The 16,103-nt window shown below is 41.5% G+C and overlaps 1 protein-coding gene across 2 annotated transcripts; it reads left to right on the forward strand.

Moving 5' to 3' along the window:
- The first annotated feature begins 1,528 nt into the window (after positions 1-1,528).
- On the forward strand, positions 1,529-9,103 carry m6pr (mannose-6-phosphate receptor (cation dependent)). 2 transcript variants are annotated; one of them, XM_071396643.1, is made up of 7 exons: positions 1,529-1,716; positions 3,740-3,918; positions 4,282-4,448; positions 4,623-4,732; positions 4,924-5,054; positions 5,351-5,477; positions 6,703-9,103. In XM_071396643.1, exons 2-7 carry the CDS (start codon positions 3,746-3,748, stop codon positions 6,823-6,825), a joined length of 831 nt encoding a protein of 276 aa, XP_071252744.1. In that variant the 5' UTR covers positions 1,529-1,716; positions 3,740-3,745; the 3' UTR covers positions 6,826-9,103. The 2 variants fall into 2 exon arrangements, with proteins under 2 accessions (XP_071252744.1, XP_071252743.1); XM_071396642.1 differs by lacking the exon at positions 1,529-1,716 and adding an exon at positions 1,995-2,370.
- The last annotated feature ends 7,000 nt before the right edge of the window (positions 9,104-16,103 follow it).

Here is a 16,103-nt window from a genome sequence, read left to right on the forward strand (position 1 = left end):
CTGTAAGGTGAACAACACCTGTTGTATTCAGCACATTTGACATAAAATTTGAAGCTGTGTATTGCTGTAGCCATCAATGCCGTTTCACAGATTTACACTGGCTAAAGTAATGGGAAAACACGAGAGAATGGCGAGCGTTTCAATTCCAAACTTCCCAAGAACTTCCCAACTACAAATTCCCAAATCAGCTGACAGGGTTGTGAAACCGTCGAAGGAGGAACATGACCACTACTGTGCTGCTTCACAGCAAGGGAAACGAGGAATCAGGAGAAAGAGAGCGTGTTGTTTGAAATGGAAAAGCGTTGCGGTAGCTTTGATAAAGAAGAACATCAAGACAAAACAGCTGGTTACAAGTGGGATGCACTGTTGAGTGCTACATCCAGAGGGGTTTGTGCTGAATGTACAGAGATTGTGACAGCCGGTAACTGATGTCTTGAGATGTTGCTTCAATATATCCACATCATTTTCCTTTCCTCATGATGCCATCTATTTTGTGAAGTGCACCAGTCCCTCCTGCAGCAAAGCACCCCCACAACATGATGCTGCCACCCCCGTGCTTCACGGTTGGGATGGTGTTCTTCGGCTTGCAAACCTCCCCCTTTTTCTTCCAAACATAACGATGGTCATTATGGCCAAACAGTTCTATTTTTGTTTCATCAGACCAGAGGACATTTCTCCAAAAAGTACGATCTTTGTCCCCATGAGCAGTTGCAAACCGTAGTCTGGCTTTTTTATGGCGGTTTTGGAGCAGTGGCTTCTTCCTTGCTGAGCGGCCTTTCAGGTTATGTCGATATAGGACTCGTTTTACAGTGGATATAGATACTGTTACGCACACCTCTGTGAAGAGGGAACGCAACACCCTGCTGCAACTCAACTCCCCGCGAAGTGAAATAGGTATGAACTGTAGGTGCGAGAAAGGACGACAAAAAGCAGAATTGACCGCTTACTAGGATTTATTTCCTTTACACAGTAATATGGGGAAAAGGGGCTGGACGGAACCAAAGCAAAGAAAGTAAATATCAAAGCTCCCCCTCTCCTATCTAACCTGCCTACCCACTACTTACCTAAATTAACACCACCTGGTGCACTAACCAAAATACAGGGGGTGGTCCGTCCAGGTCTTACCTAGTGTGCCTAGACAGTGAATATACTACGGGTATATGTATGCCCACGGGCCTCTTGCCTAAGCACTCCCTAGGTGCCTTCCCCTTCCCCAATATCACAATATCTCAAACAAACTAAGAAACAAAGGACATCAAATAAGCTCTATCTGAGTAACAATCTCACACAGAACATACCAACTGCTCCCAGCAACAACTAACACAGTACATACCAACGACCAACATGCTATAACCATCAACCTCCTCTCTCAGCAATGATCCCTGCCTGCCTATCATCTCTCTCTCCTGAACAACAGAACACTGGCTTTGATAGCTTCAGAAGGCATTGGTAATTGGAGACAGCTGCGCCTTGACGAGGGGGCGGGGTCAGCTCTCCAATCATCAATTGGGGCCGACCAATCAGCTGCTTGGGGAGAATTTCAGGATGCCATCTCCTGAAACACACACACTCAAATACAAACGTAACAGATACTTTTGTACCTGTTTCCTCCAGCATCTTCACAAGGTCCGTTGCTGTTGTTCTGGGATTGATTTTCACTTTTCGCACCAAAGTACGTTCATCTCAAGGAGACAGAACGCGTCTACTTTCTGAGCGGTATGTCGGCTGCGTGGTCCCATGGTGTTTATACTTTATACTATTGTTTGTTTATACTCTTATTTGTACAGATGAACGTGGTACCTTGCTCAATTCTTTTTATTTAATCGCGCTGTTTAGGAGTGCAAAAGCGATTGAGTTATTGCACACACGCACTTCACAGAGTAGGCGTTCCCTAACGTAAATATGCAGATGTATACTAGAACTCGCCAATAGGATATCGCTAGCGCGTGCTTGGCTCTGCCTACCTCCTTGCTTGTTCTGCACACTACGACTCATTTGATACCATTTGAAACGACAAGCTATGGTCTATCTTGGTTTAGTTAAATCTTTGCTCGTCACATGCGTTTCCTTATTTAGTTCCACTTCCGCATCTCACAAAGTAACGCTAGACGCTGTATAATGATTTTATAGCATAAATCGTTTACTTTAAAGTACATTTTATAGCGGAATGTTAACGAACATGATTTCGTAATTGTGCGTGATCGAAATTGATTACCAGGTGTTAGTCTGTTGCATTTGCAAGACAAAACGGAGGACACAGTGTCCAATTTAGCTTGTTTTTGCTAGCTACTTGATCAGCTAGGTTGTAGCCATTTGAACCTAACCCAACCTACACTTCGGAATAGCTGGCTACATCTTTTCGGAATGAAGGTATGTCTAAAAGTTGTTTGTGTTACAGTATCAGCCGCGGCTAGGGTTGGATTCAGGATGCGTAAGATAACGTTCTAAAAAAATTCAAAAGTTACATGACAGCTGCTTGTTAATTACGGCTTTATCATCTATTTCGCAATGATTTACGGCATCTACCACGGTGTTCAGTTTATCTTCGACAGTCTTGCCTTGAGTGCTCACGGAACGTTGCAGAAACCATCCTGAATGCACCTTAGGTCAGGGGTGTGCAAGTCAAGATGGCGGGATAGTTTCATTTCCTCCTGCAAACAGATGTTATGCCGCGTTTAAAACAACTGTGAACTCGGAAATGTCCAACTTCTGAGCGTTCGCGACAACTGGGAACTGAGGGGAAGAAACGAGCTCTGATCGTTATTTTTTTTAAACTGTCCTCCTAATTCCAACTCGGGAACTACAACTGGGGCCTTTTTCTAGAGCTCCGACTTTCCGAGTTGTAGATCACTGACGTCATGATTTGACTTGGTATTTTTCCGAGTTCCCAGTGCTCTTGAACGCACCATTTTTCAAAGCAGCTTTGCTGCGTCATTTTACCAGTCAGAGTTCATATGGTCTGACTCGCTGTTGTAGTAGAGTTATATCATGGTAGGCCTACTTGCTCATGAGATGTGTCTCTTTCTTAGGAATCACAGAAATAGTGACAGTGCACAAAACAATAGGACACCTTCCAAATATTGAGTTGCACCCCCCATCTCAGAACAGCCTCAATTCATTGGGGGCATGACTCTACAAGATGTCGAAAGCGTTCCACAGGGATGCTGGCCCATGTTGACTCCAGTGCTTCCCGCAGTTGTGTGAAGTTGGCTGGATGTCCTTTTGGGTGATGGACCATTCATGATACACACAGAGAACTTTTGAGCGTGGAAAAACCCAGCAGCGTTGCAGTTGTTGACACACTCAAACCGGTACTACCATACCCCCTTCAAAGGCACTTAAATCTTTTGTCTTGCCCATTCACTCTCTGAATGGCACAATCCATGTGCTTAAAAATCCTTCATTAACCTGTCTTATCCCCTCCTACTATATTGATTTGAAGTGGATTTAACAGGTGACATCAATAAGGGACATCAATATCATAGCGTTCACCTCGTCAGTATGTAATGGGAAGAGCACATGTTCCTAATGTTTTGTACAATCATTGTAAATATCACAAGGCAGGTGTTTTTTCTCAGTAGTCCTACAACGTTAAAAGTGCAGCACTTGTTTAATGCTTTTATCAGTGTCACTGTGTCAAATGAATTGGTTAGGCAATGAATCAGTCATGCAGTGAAACACCAAATAAGCCTTACTAAGTATATTATTTTAATCGTGTACCATTATATATTTCCCCCAGGTGTCCATGTCACCCCCACACACAGCAACGTCTGTGCGGCTATTAGTTCTGGCTGTTCAGCTGGTCTTGTTGGTGTGTGGAGGCCAGGCCAGTGACGACACCAAGAGGTGTAAGCTGTTCTCTAAGTCCCCGGCAGAACGGAAGGTCCTCAGTCTTCTAGAACCGCTCACTAACAAGACGTAAGGAATGACCATTTTAGAAATGGAAGAAATATAAATATCTGTGGTATATCCTATTGCTTTACCAGGTGAGGGGTATCAAAGCAAGTGTTTATCAGCAAAAAAGTAAGACCACGCACACTGACGTCCATTGCTTGTGGAGATGAAATTATACTTTGTCAGCTGTCACAGAAATTAGCTTTGCATGATGGTATAAAAGGGTTATTGTTCAGCAGTCATGAGGCCACATTAAGCTTGGAAACTCCCGTAGTTTTCATTTTCCAGAGTGTTACTTTTAGTGTACATCACTCATGTAACATCACACGTAACACTTATACAAGGTAACGTTACCTCAGTTTTTTTTCACGGTTCCCTTGGTTACAGTTTCTCTGTGGAGACGACAAGCAACATGGAGAACTACACATACCAGTTCCAGGTGTGTGGGGATGTGGGGAAAACGGTAGGAGCGGGACTCGTTCAGATCGACCATACCGAGAAAAAACTTGAGACCGTGCTTGGCCTGTACACTGCAACACAGGCTATCGGAGGAAGTAAGAATGTCCAGGTTCTATATCTTTTCTTTTGAAAAAGTCATGTGGCGGTCGTATCAGTGTGTTATATTATAGTATCTCTGTAAGTCAGCTCTAGCATGACCAGATATAGTGATGCCCTTTCTCTCTCCCCTTGCATCTCTCTCGCTCTCTGCTACCCATCACCCCCTACAGGTGACTGGGTGATGTTGATCTACAGCAACGGCACAAAGTATGACACCCACTGTTCCAAGGAGATGAGGAAGGCCATCGTCATGATCTCCTGCAACAGAGGAGTGGAAATGGTGAGAGAGGGGAGGGAGGGTTTGGTCCGTATTCTTCAATGTCTATAGATCACTGTGGTGTGGTGATTTGTCATGCCTCTCTCCCTGTCACACACTGATGCACACCTCTCTACATCCCCTCCTATCGTCCTCCCTCTTGCTCAAACCTCTGTCTTCCTCTCTTTCTCTCACTCTCCCCATGTATCTCTTAGGGGAAGCTGGAAGTGGTGTTGGAGGAGAGGGAGAGGGACACGGACTGTTTCTATCTGTTTGAACTGGACTCCAGTGCGGTCTGTCCTGCTCTGCCATCCCAGCTCAGTGCAGGCTCCATAATACTCATAATGTTAGTACTAAGATTATGCATCCTTCCTGATTACACACATTCCAGTGACTACAGAAATACTCAGACTTTTCCCAAACAAAGCTGCAAGATCAAGCAAAACGGATCATATTTACATATTTATTGGTATTCATTATAATAATGGTCTCTTATTTCCTCAACGCTTAACACCACATAACACCAAAATAATTATCCCTGTGATTCATTGTGATGTTTGTTCATATGTCAGTTAATGGGATGGGTTTCCAACTGGGGATTTGACACCTTTTTTAAAAATGTTATTCATTCCTCTGTCCCAGTGGGTTCGTCCTCTTGTCAGTGTACCTCATTTGTGGATTCCTCTACCAGCGGTTGATTGTCGGGGCCAAAGGGTTGCAGCAGTTCCCCAACTATGTCTTCTGGACGCAGGTTGGCAACCTGGCAGCGGTGAGTGTTTGTAGAAGTCACATCACTGTCTCACGTCAGGTGGCGTCACTACTACGTGAAGCTCGTCCCTCAACCGATCTGTCTTATAGGACGTGGACCTAATCGAAAAAAATCTAGATTTTGTTCATCCGCCTAACACTAATAGCTAATTCTGAAAATCACTCCTCTCTTGGTAGCGATGATGTGCTGGCTACTACGGCAAATCCTGCTCGGTCAGCTGAGCAAACTTGCTCCAGCTAGCAGCCCAGTGCAAGCTTGTTTGAATGGCCATACAGTATCTAGTTTGCCAGCTTGTTGATGAAGTACGGCAGCAAAGTTCTGGGACTGTTCTCAGAAATCAGCATGTATCTGATTCGGACAGACGGCACTGTGCCTCGCTACTTTGGAACATTTGGCCAACTTGATAATGTCGCAGATAGCAGTCATCTGTGCTGTAGAACTCGCCGCGCTAATCACGGCAGAACAGATATCATGAAAACGAATTTGTCCATTAGCTGGAACTTCACTGCGCTAGCTAGAGGGAGTATTCAGCATGGAATGTGTGAACTGGTGTTGTTAGCATTCCTGCCTTTCATTTCATATGGATTGATTTGAGACTGGTTCAGTAAGCAGACACGAGCTAGCTAGCAAATTTCTGTGCACATTTCAAATTTCATAAATACTGATTCTACCACCACAAAATACCTAGCTAGTGAAGATTTGCTCATGAAAAAACATCAATATTAGCTACGGGTTTATTGTTTTTGGAAAGATTAACTCTGACTCTTTTGAGGATGAAAGGGGGTTTAGTGGACGATGTCACCTTGGTAACATTTTCAAGCTTCTTTCTAGCTATGCCATGAGTGTTTGCGAGTTATCAGATAACGCAACGGCCGTCTGCACTGAACTATCTGACGTGAGACTATGGACGTCACATATCTCTCTGGTACAATCCCAAACCCTATCCCCTACGAGTGTTTAGGTTGGAAGGTGTTTAGGTTGATTTGGGATTCAGTGTCTGTTGGAGGGTATATGGGTTGATTTGGGATTCAGGGTCTATGTTGAAGGAGGGTATATGGGTTGATTTGGGATTTGGGGTCTGTTGGAGGGTATATGGGTTGATTTGGGATTCAGAGTCTATGTTGAAGGCCACAATTATGCGTTACTTGAGGGCACTTAGCTGTTCTTTTGAGGGCTGGGATTGGCTGGTCAGTCATAACTCTCACTCTCTCTCCCTCACCCTCAGGATGGATGTAATGTCGTGTGTAGGACACAGGGCCCCGAAGAGGAACCTCCCACATACAGGGGTGTGTCCACAGAGCCAGAGGAGGAGCCAGAAGAGAGGGATGACCACTTGCTTCCCATGTGATCTGATGTCAGTAGTGGGAGGGATCTATCCCACGTGATGCTTTTGACGCTTCGGATAGATATTGCCCTTAGGCACAGATCTAGGATCATCACTTATTCTCTCCAAGTCCGGAGAAACATAAAACTGACCTCAGTTCAGTGTCTATGCGCAACGTCATCCTAGTTCATTTTGACAGTTTCAGGGATGAGTTTAGAGGTGGGCACACCAGTTTATGGAAGGCTGGAGGATTTGCGACATCTATGATTCCTAAACACTTAGTTCATTATATTAGATGGTAAGTCACCTGCCCTGGTTTGCATGGCCCAGGCGTCATTATTTGGAGGTGGCAACAAAAACCTGGATACTCTTTTTTTCCTTTCATGACCTGGAGTGGCCACCTCTGGATGGAGAGTGACGTCTTTAACGGACTCTGTTACATCTGGTTCAGCTGGCACAATACAAGGTGTTGTTACTAGTTAATGCAGCCACAAAGTCATGAACCCCACCTATTTCTACATTTTCTTTTAAACCTAACTAACCTTAACCAAACTGATGACCTGATGCCTAACCCTGACCTTTAAATTGAGACCAAAAGCACAATTTTGTTTTCATGAATTTTCACGATAGAGCCAATTTTGACTTTGTGACTGTGTTATCTAGTGGAAACCGTAAGGCCTTTCTACATGACTGACGTGTTAGTGCTGACAAAATGCAACCATAGGAACAGTTTCTAACACTCCCATCCAGTTTGTTTCAGTAGCTGATGGCTGTGTACTGACTCATAGGTCACACTTTATTTGAAGGTCTGCTTATACATTGCTTAGAATAATTTTTACATAGTAATATCACAGTAAGTGATAAAGCAGGCTTTTGATCACGATTTATATGCTTACAGGTCATTGTAATAAATGGATTACATTTAAAACGGTTAGATATGTTTACTATTGTTAAGAAAGAAATAAACACAATATCACTTAGCCTACATTTTACGAATGGGTAAAAATATTGAATAACGACCTTCAAATTAAGTTGGACTACAGTACAGAGCCATTTCAACCAATGCACTGCTAGACATACACATTTACTCTGTGTTGCTATTTTAGAGTAGGATGCTGACTGGGTCTTGACCAAAATGTACTTCTGACCCGTTATACGTTTTCCTTAGCTATTTGAAGAGTAGGGTTGGAACCAATTACATTTTAATTTTGTTCCCATTAGTTCACTTCCTATGTTGACAAAATTGAAATGGCATTGACCCCAAACCATGGTACTGAGTAGTAGCCTACTATTATGCTGTGTTCATTACCAAGTGGGAAGGTGGTAATTACCAGTTGTGAAGTCGTAAATACCAGTTGGATACGTTTTACGTTCTTTGAATTCGTTGGGAAACGCTGATTGGCTAATGGCCAACAAGTGGCGTCAACTGTAAATTAAAAGTACAGCTTTCACGCTTGTCAACAAATTACAGTGTTCAAAAACCATATTAACAGATTACTTTTTATAAATAATGCTTTGTTGCATTTAACAGCCAGAAATGCTGTTATCGAGGTAATTTTCTTATAGGTGACGTCAGAGGTCACCATGAGGGAGAAGTCAGAGCTCAGGGATGATAGACAAGTTTCCCACTAGTAATTACCAGTTGGAACGGTGTTCAAGTGGGTTATTCCCGGTCATATGTGGTAAATGCCACCTTCTCACTTGGTTATGAACGCAGTATTAATGATACTGAGGACATTGATGATGATTTTGTAATATAATGCTGTGATTGAACAGGTCCTTCAGAAGGCACTTTGTGTGTAACAACAGTAAAATGGAGGAACTTAAGTAATTTATATAATCATGAAAAATACACATGTACTATCTGTGACATGTGGGTGAATGTTTTTTTTAATTTTGTTTTTGCTTCTTTGTGGTGTTTTAAGAACAAAAAAACTTAGCCCATGGCACTCGCTTAGTTCAATCAAGACCTGAAAGATGGCATTAGTTAGACCTGACCCAGGACAACAGGCCCCGATGAGATGTGGTGAAATGGATCAGAACTAAACCAGGTCTGGGTTCAATGGATTTGGTCAGTTCTGACTTTGGCTTTAGTTTGTGGTGCTATTTGTACTTGCAGAAGAGTAAAAGAGAATTTGCTTAGTTTGTTTTGCGCTTTTGCATCAAATTAAATATGAATTAAGTGTTTTATTACAGTTCTGATTCTCATGTATGACAAGTTTTAGTGTGCTGGCGTGTTTGCAGGGGCAATTAACTCCCTAAGCAAAACAATGTAAAACATAATAAATATATTTTTAAACAACTGCTCTCTGTATGTACTGAAAAATATGATTTATATTTAAGCAATAAGGCCTGAGGGGGTGTGATATATGTCCAATATACCACTGCTAAGGGCTGTTCTAATGCACGGCACAACGCAGAGTGCCTGAATACAGCCCTTAGCTGTGGTATATTGGTCAAATACTGTACCACAAAAATCCCAAGGTGACTTATTGCTATTATAAACTAGTTACCAATGTAATTAGAACAGTAAAAAGTTTTTTTTTTTGTCATACCAGTAGTATACGGTCTGATATACCACAGCTTTCAGCCAATCAGCATTCAGGGCTCGAACCACCCAGTATATAAACATGATCTAGATAATCTTAATTTATTATTTTCTTTCCAGTTTAATAAGTCATAGACTAGACATAATCATACTACCTAATTAATAATAAAAATCACAGTTATTGAGGTTTAGTTTCCCTCTGGAAGATGAGGTTGAGGAGGGCTAAGTAGCAAGCCAACACCTCCACCTGGAGTAGGGCCCTCAGCTTGTCTATCTCAGCCTGGACAGAGGGCTCTATCTGCAGGTAACTCCAGTGGAAGTCCCTGGGAGGGTCCCCTCCCTGGTGGTAGTGTCTCACAATCATCACTGCTCTCTTCATCTGAGAACACTTTTCTACCTCCCCCTCCCTATTCAGAATGTACATGTAGGTCTGGACCTGGTAGTTGTACTGGTTACTGTTGGGAATTGTAGTGACCAGTTTCCCGACCATGTTGGCAACCATGCTTTTGCATTCGATCACGAGCTGTTCACGTTTCTTCTTTTCAGCAGCTTATCCGTTTTTTTTCAGAATTGTCCGTCTGGATTTGGGCCAGGAAGTCCAACCTTCCGCTGAGGAATCCATACTCCACCTTGTTGCCTTTGGTGTATGATGCTGTCCTGGTTCCACCTGGCCTGCCCTCTCCCAGCTCATGAAAGAACTTGAGCATTTCCAACTCGTCTGCTTCATTCTGGAAGAACATACCGAACCTCCGAGGCCCGGGTGACACTCCGTTCCTCCAAAACACTGACTCGTCACAATACTCTTTGCTCTCAATGTCTTTCACATTCACTCTGGTTCCTTTAGTCACTATCGAAGACACCCCCCCACACCTCCAACCTAGGCCAACTCCTGGTGGCACTGGTGTACATAGCCGGTGTTGAGACAGCCGTATCACCCATGTACCTATTCCTCAGCCTGAACCCTCGGCCTGTGTTGGTCTTGTTCCCCCTCCAGTGTTTCCTACGCTGTTCTTCATCATCCTCTTGGTCAAAGAAGAGGAGTTTTGTGATTTGAAGGACCTGGCTGTCCCTTTTCATGGCCAGAAAGTGTTTAACCTCCCGGCAGCCCAGTCGAGGAACGGCTTTGAACCGGATGTTAAAGTGTTCCAGGTCTGGGATGATGGCCTGGGCATCCTGGATGCTGCTCTCCATGTTAGCCAGCTCAATCACCTGTGGGGTCAGGACACCTTCAGGGAGCCTGACGCTCAGTGATTTCATCAGCTGGAGGTAGTCCTGCTGGGTTAGATGTGAGTCTTCTCCTGGTCTTCCACCAACCACAGCGCTATCTACTCTCTGTCCTACCTCATTCTCACTCCCTTCTCCCAATCCATCTCTCCCTCCACCTCTTACACCCAAACCTCCATTACCTCTCCCACCCACCCCTCTGTTCACTCTTCCTCTCTTGTCTATCTTCAGTTCTACTGGTTCTACATCTCCCTGGCCTAGACCGTCTCTATTTGCAGTCACCCTCCTTCCTCTCCTTCCTCCTCTCCCTCGTCTCCCTGGACCTCTGTCCCTTACTTTGAGTTCTTCTCCATTTTCTATCCCTTCGACCTTTCCATTCTCTCTAACATTTTCTGTTCCATTTGTGACACTTATAACTGATTTGATTACTAGCTCTGTTCTTGCACCTGCATCTTCCCCCTCTCTGTATTTACTCCATGCTGCTCCTACTCTGCCTCCCCCCTTTCCAACACCGGTCTTTGGACCCTCTCCTCCAATATTTTCCTGACCTAGAGCACATCTTTCTGCCCTATTCCCCCTCCTCTTCCCCTTAACTGGAGATCTTAATTCTTCACCTCATTCCCCACTACCTCCTTTTCCCCTTGTCTGTCGCTCCTTCACTCCTCTGTTTCCCATTCTTACTCCTCTGCCAAAGCTACGATCTCATGTGGAAGCCTGTAATGTTGGCCAGAGTTACAGTCAGAAACTCTAGCCTCTGTAGTGGATGGAAATGGAAAATAAAAAGAAAGACCAGTTTGATGAAGTGACTCACAATCAGACAAACCTCAAAGTAGAGAAGACTGGGATCTGCCAGCCCACTATTTCACAATATCCTCTCTCACTCTTGTCAGTTTCTTTTCTCCATGACAGTGGTGTAATCATTGGCATATGCCTAAAAGAGCCAACTCCCAATGTAAAGTGGTGTGGACCTATTGATGCAAAAAAAGAAATTACATCAAATTTCATTCTTTCTGATAAAAATGCCTCTAATATCAACAACAATGACTACAAATAAAAGAAACACAAAACATACATCAATCTTTTTCCAGAGCAGTTAAAGATATTGAATGAGCCCTAAAGCAGTTACAAATTTGTAACATATCGTAGAAATTGGAATTTGTAACATCACATGAATTGCAGGAAAAAATAATTTTGCAGGATGTAAAATACCATACGAAATGGATGACGTTATTCTCGGGGACCTGTTTTGGCTCGTGAGCTCTACTTTCAAAACTACTGGCTGAAATTATAAAGATTACACATTTTTCCCTTTTATGTTGTATAAAATAGCAAAGTAGACCTTCTTAATCACTGAAATAGGTAGGCAAAACAATAAACTTTACTGACACACAAGTATAAAAAAGAGTGATTTTCAAAAGTATTGGGACAGTGATCATTTTTTGATTTGGCTCTTCACTCCAGCACTTTGGATTTGAAATGATACAATAAAGTGCAGACTGTCAGGTTTAATTTGAGGGTATTTTCATCCATATTGGTGAACCGTTTAGAAATTACCACACTTTTGTACATAGTCCCCCCTTTTAGAAGACCTAAAGTATTGGGATAAATTCATTTATGTGTATTAAAGTAGTCAAAAGTTTAGTATTTGGTCCCATATTCCTCGCACGCAATGATTACATCAAGCTTGTGACTACAAACTTGTTAGATGCATTTTCTGTTTGTTTTGGTTGTGTTTCTGATCATTTTATGCCCAATAGAAATGAATGCTAAATAATGTATTGTGTCATTTTGGAGTCACTTTTATTGTAAATAATAATAGGATATGTCTCTAAACACTTCTACATTAATGTGGATACTACCATGATTTCGGATAGTCCTGAATGAATTTTGAATAATGATGATTTAGAAAGTTACAGACGCACAAATATCAACCCCCCCCACCAAAAAAAATGCTAACCTCCCCTCTTATTGTCATGGTGTGAGATGTTAGCATGTCTTGGGGGTATGCTATTTGTGCGTCTAACTTTTTGACTCATTATTCACGATTCATTCAAGACTATCCGTAATCATGGTAGCATCCACATTACTGTATAAGAGAGGATTTGACCGGTGTAAGCAATATGGTGAAACTTATTCAGAGACTATCAGAGGGCAATGTGGAGCTATTGCCATATTACTAACACCTGTCAAATCGTCTTCGAGCTCCACAAGTGCATGGGTTGTAGGGTCTAGGAGTCGATTTTGGATTGGCCTACTGCTTTTTTATTTTATTTATATTTTTTATGAACAACAAATCAATACAGGAAGTACATGTGGGAACACAAGTATATATAAATAATATACAAAGGACAATTGGGCTAGGGGGTACAATATCACATTACACAAGGACCTTAACTTAATAATCAAATCAAATGTATTTATATAGCCCTTCTTACATCAGCTGAAAAGTGCTGTACAGAAATACATACAGACACTTATTATTCTAACAGCTTTTTTGTTAGTAGAGTATTTCATTGTCATAAAATATAGTTCAATGTCTTTTTGTAAGGTAAGAAAATGTGGTGTTTGTTTGTAAATGTACATTTGTGAATATGACATTTGGCCAAAAGAATAATGAAATTAATGCCATAAAAATGTTTCAGCTTATTTCTATCATAGGTAAAGAATCCAAGCAGTACATCTCTCCACAATAGTGTAAGATTTTCATAAATGTGTTCAATTATAAATCAGTTTTCTTACATGTACAGTGGGGCAAAAAAGTATTTAGTCAGCCACCAATTGTGCAAGTTCTCCCACTTAAAAAGATGAGAGAGGCCTGTAATTTTCATCATAGGTACACTTCACCTATGACAGACAAAACGAGAAAAAAAAATCCTGAAAATCGCATTGTAGGATTTTTTATGAATTAATTTGCAAATTATGGTGGAAAATAAGTATTTGGTCAATAACAAAAGTTTCTCAATACTTTTTTATATACCCTTTGTTGGCAATGACAGAGGTCAAACGTTTTCTGTAAGTCTTCACAAGGTTTTCACACACTGTTGCTGGTATTTTGGCCCATTCCTCCATGCAGATCTCCTCTAGAGCAGTGATGTTTTGGGGCTGTTGCTGGGCAACACGGACTTTCAACTCCCTCCAAAGATTTTCTATGGGGTTGAGATCTGGAGACTGGCTAGGCCACTCCAGGACCTTGAAATGCTTCTTACGAAGCCACTCCTTCGTTGCCCGGGCGGTGTGTTTGGGATCATTGTCATGCTGAAAGACCCAGCCACGTTTCATCTTCAATTCCCTTGCTGATGGTAGGCTTTGTTACTTTGGTCCCAGCTCTCTGCAGGTCATTCACTAGGTCCCCCCGTGTGGTTCTGGGATTTTTGCTCACCATTCTTGTGATCATTTTGACCCCACGGGGTGAGATCTTGTGTGGAGCCCCAGATCGAGGGAGATTATCAGTGGTCTTGTATGTCTTCCATTTCCTAATAATTGCTCCCACAGTTGATTTCTTCAAAACAAGCTGCTTACCTATTGCAGATTCAGTCTTCCCAGCCTGGTGCAGGTCTACAATTTTGTTTCTGGTGTCCTTTGACAGCTCTTTGGTCTTGGCCATAGTGGAGTTTGGAGTGTGACTGTTTGAGGTTGTGGACAGGTGTCTTTTATACTGATAACAAGTTCAAACAGGTGCCATTAATACAAGTAACGAGTGGAGGACAGAGGAGCCTCTTAAAGAAGAAGTTACAGGTCTGTGAGAGCCAGAAATCTTGCTTGTTTGTAGGTGACCAAATACTTATTTTCCACCATAATTTGCAAATAAATTCATTAAAAATCCTACAATGTGATTTTCTGGATTTTCTTTTCTCATTTTGTCTGTCATAGTTGAAGTGTACATATGATGAAAATTACAGGCCTCTCTCATCTTTTTAAGTTGGAGAACTTGCACAATTAGTGGCTGACTAAATACTTTTTTGCCCCACTGTATACAATGCCAAAAAAGATGCAACACTGTTTCTGGGTGGTCATTACAAAAGGAACAATTTGAGTTGATGTTTTCCTCAAACTTCTTCATATAGTGGTTGGCAGGATAATATTTATGAATAATTTTAAAGGAAACTTCCTTCATTTTGTTAACAATTAGGTATGTGTGTGGCAACATCCAAACTTTTTTCCAACAGATATTATCAATAAATCCATTCCAATAAGGCATGACAGAAGGTATAGATACAACATCCTGCTGAAACAAGGTTCGTATCGCTCTGTTGTTGAATGGACCAAAAAAGAAACAAATCTTTCCTACTGATGAGTCAACAGGGTCAATGGAAGATAGGTTCTGAGGGTCAGGTCTTGACACGTTCCTGAATAATAAAGCAACACCTGAGGGAATGGCATCTAAAACAATTGGAAAATCTTTAGGTGTTACAGGGACCTTGTAAAGTGATAAGAATCCCTTATAACTGAGTAAAAGACCCTCTGCATTTACCAGTTGGCTCACCAATAGGATATTATTTCGGAACCAATATTCTAAAAACAAATAACAATTCTTATACAATATATCCCGATTTTTCCATATATAATATCTGTGTGGAGAAAAATTATGCTTATAAATGAAGGACCATGACAAGAAAACCTGCTGATGAAAAGCAGAGATTTTCACTGGAACTTTGTCAATATTATAATTGCAAACCAACATGAAGTTAAGGCCACCAACAGTAGAGAAGACATGATGAGAAATAAAATTCCACATAGAAGTGGGTCTTCTTAGGAATTGTTTTATCCAATTGATCTTAAAAAAGTATTATTTAAGGTAGTAAAGTCCAGAAAATTCCGCCCACCATTCTCATAAGTGTTCATTACAACAGTTTTCCTAATGTAATGGGTACGGTTTCTCCACAGAAAGTTGAAAAGCATCTATCTCCTTGCTTATTTTACTGTCAAGATATAAAGATAGAGCGCCATATGTTAGTCTAGAGATACCTTCAGCCTTGGTTATTAGGACTCTTCCTTTTAAAGATAAGTCCCTCTGTAGCCATTGATTTAGCTTCTTCTGGGTTTTTTTAATAAGAGGGTTAAAATTTAGTTAGCCTCTAGACATCTGATCCTTTGTAATGGTTATACCTAAATACAGTATGTAAGTTCTTTTACTGGAAAACGATAATATGAAGGTGTCACACAATCTTTGACAGCCATGAGTTCACATTTATTAATGTTAAGATATAGACCAGATGCTTTAGAAAAGGATTGTATCACATTGATCGATATGTGAATTTGGTTAGCGTCTTTCAGAAAAAGTGTAGTATCGTCAGCCAGCTGGCTTATAATAATTTCTTTACCAGCTATGGAAATACCTTGTACAGGACTATTATTTAAAGAATTTGTAAGAAGTTGGGTGATCAATAAAAACAGTAATGGAGAGATAGGACAACCTTGCCTAATTCCTCTCTTTAACTCAAATCTAGGTGAGGTGCCATATTTCAATTTGATAGAGCTGTTACCATTTGTATAGAGTGTCTTAATAGCCTTACAGAAAAAATCCCCAAAG

Source organism: Salvelinus alpinus, chromosome 4 (assembly GCF_045679555.1).
Source record: "Salvelinus alpinus chromosome 4, SLU_Salpinus.1, whole genome shotgun sequence".
NCBI classification, from domain to species: Eukaryota; Metazoa; Chordata; class Actinopteri; order Salmoniformes; family Salmonidae; genus Salvelinus; species Salvelinus alpinus.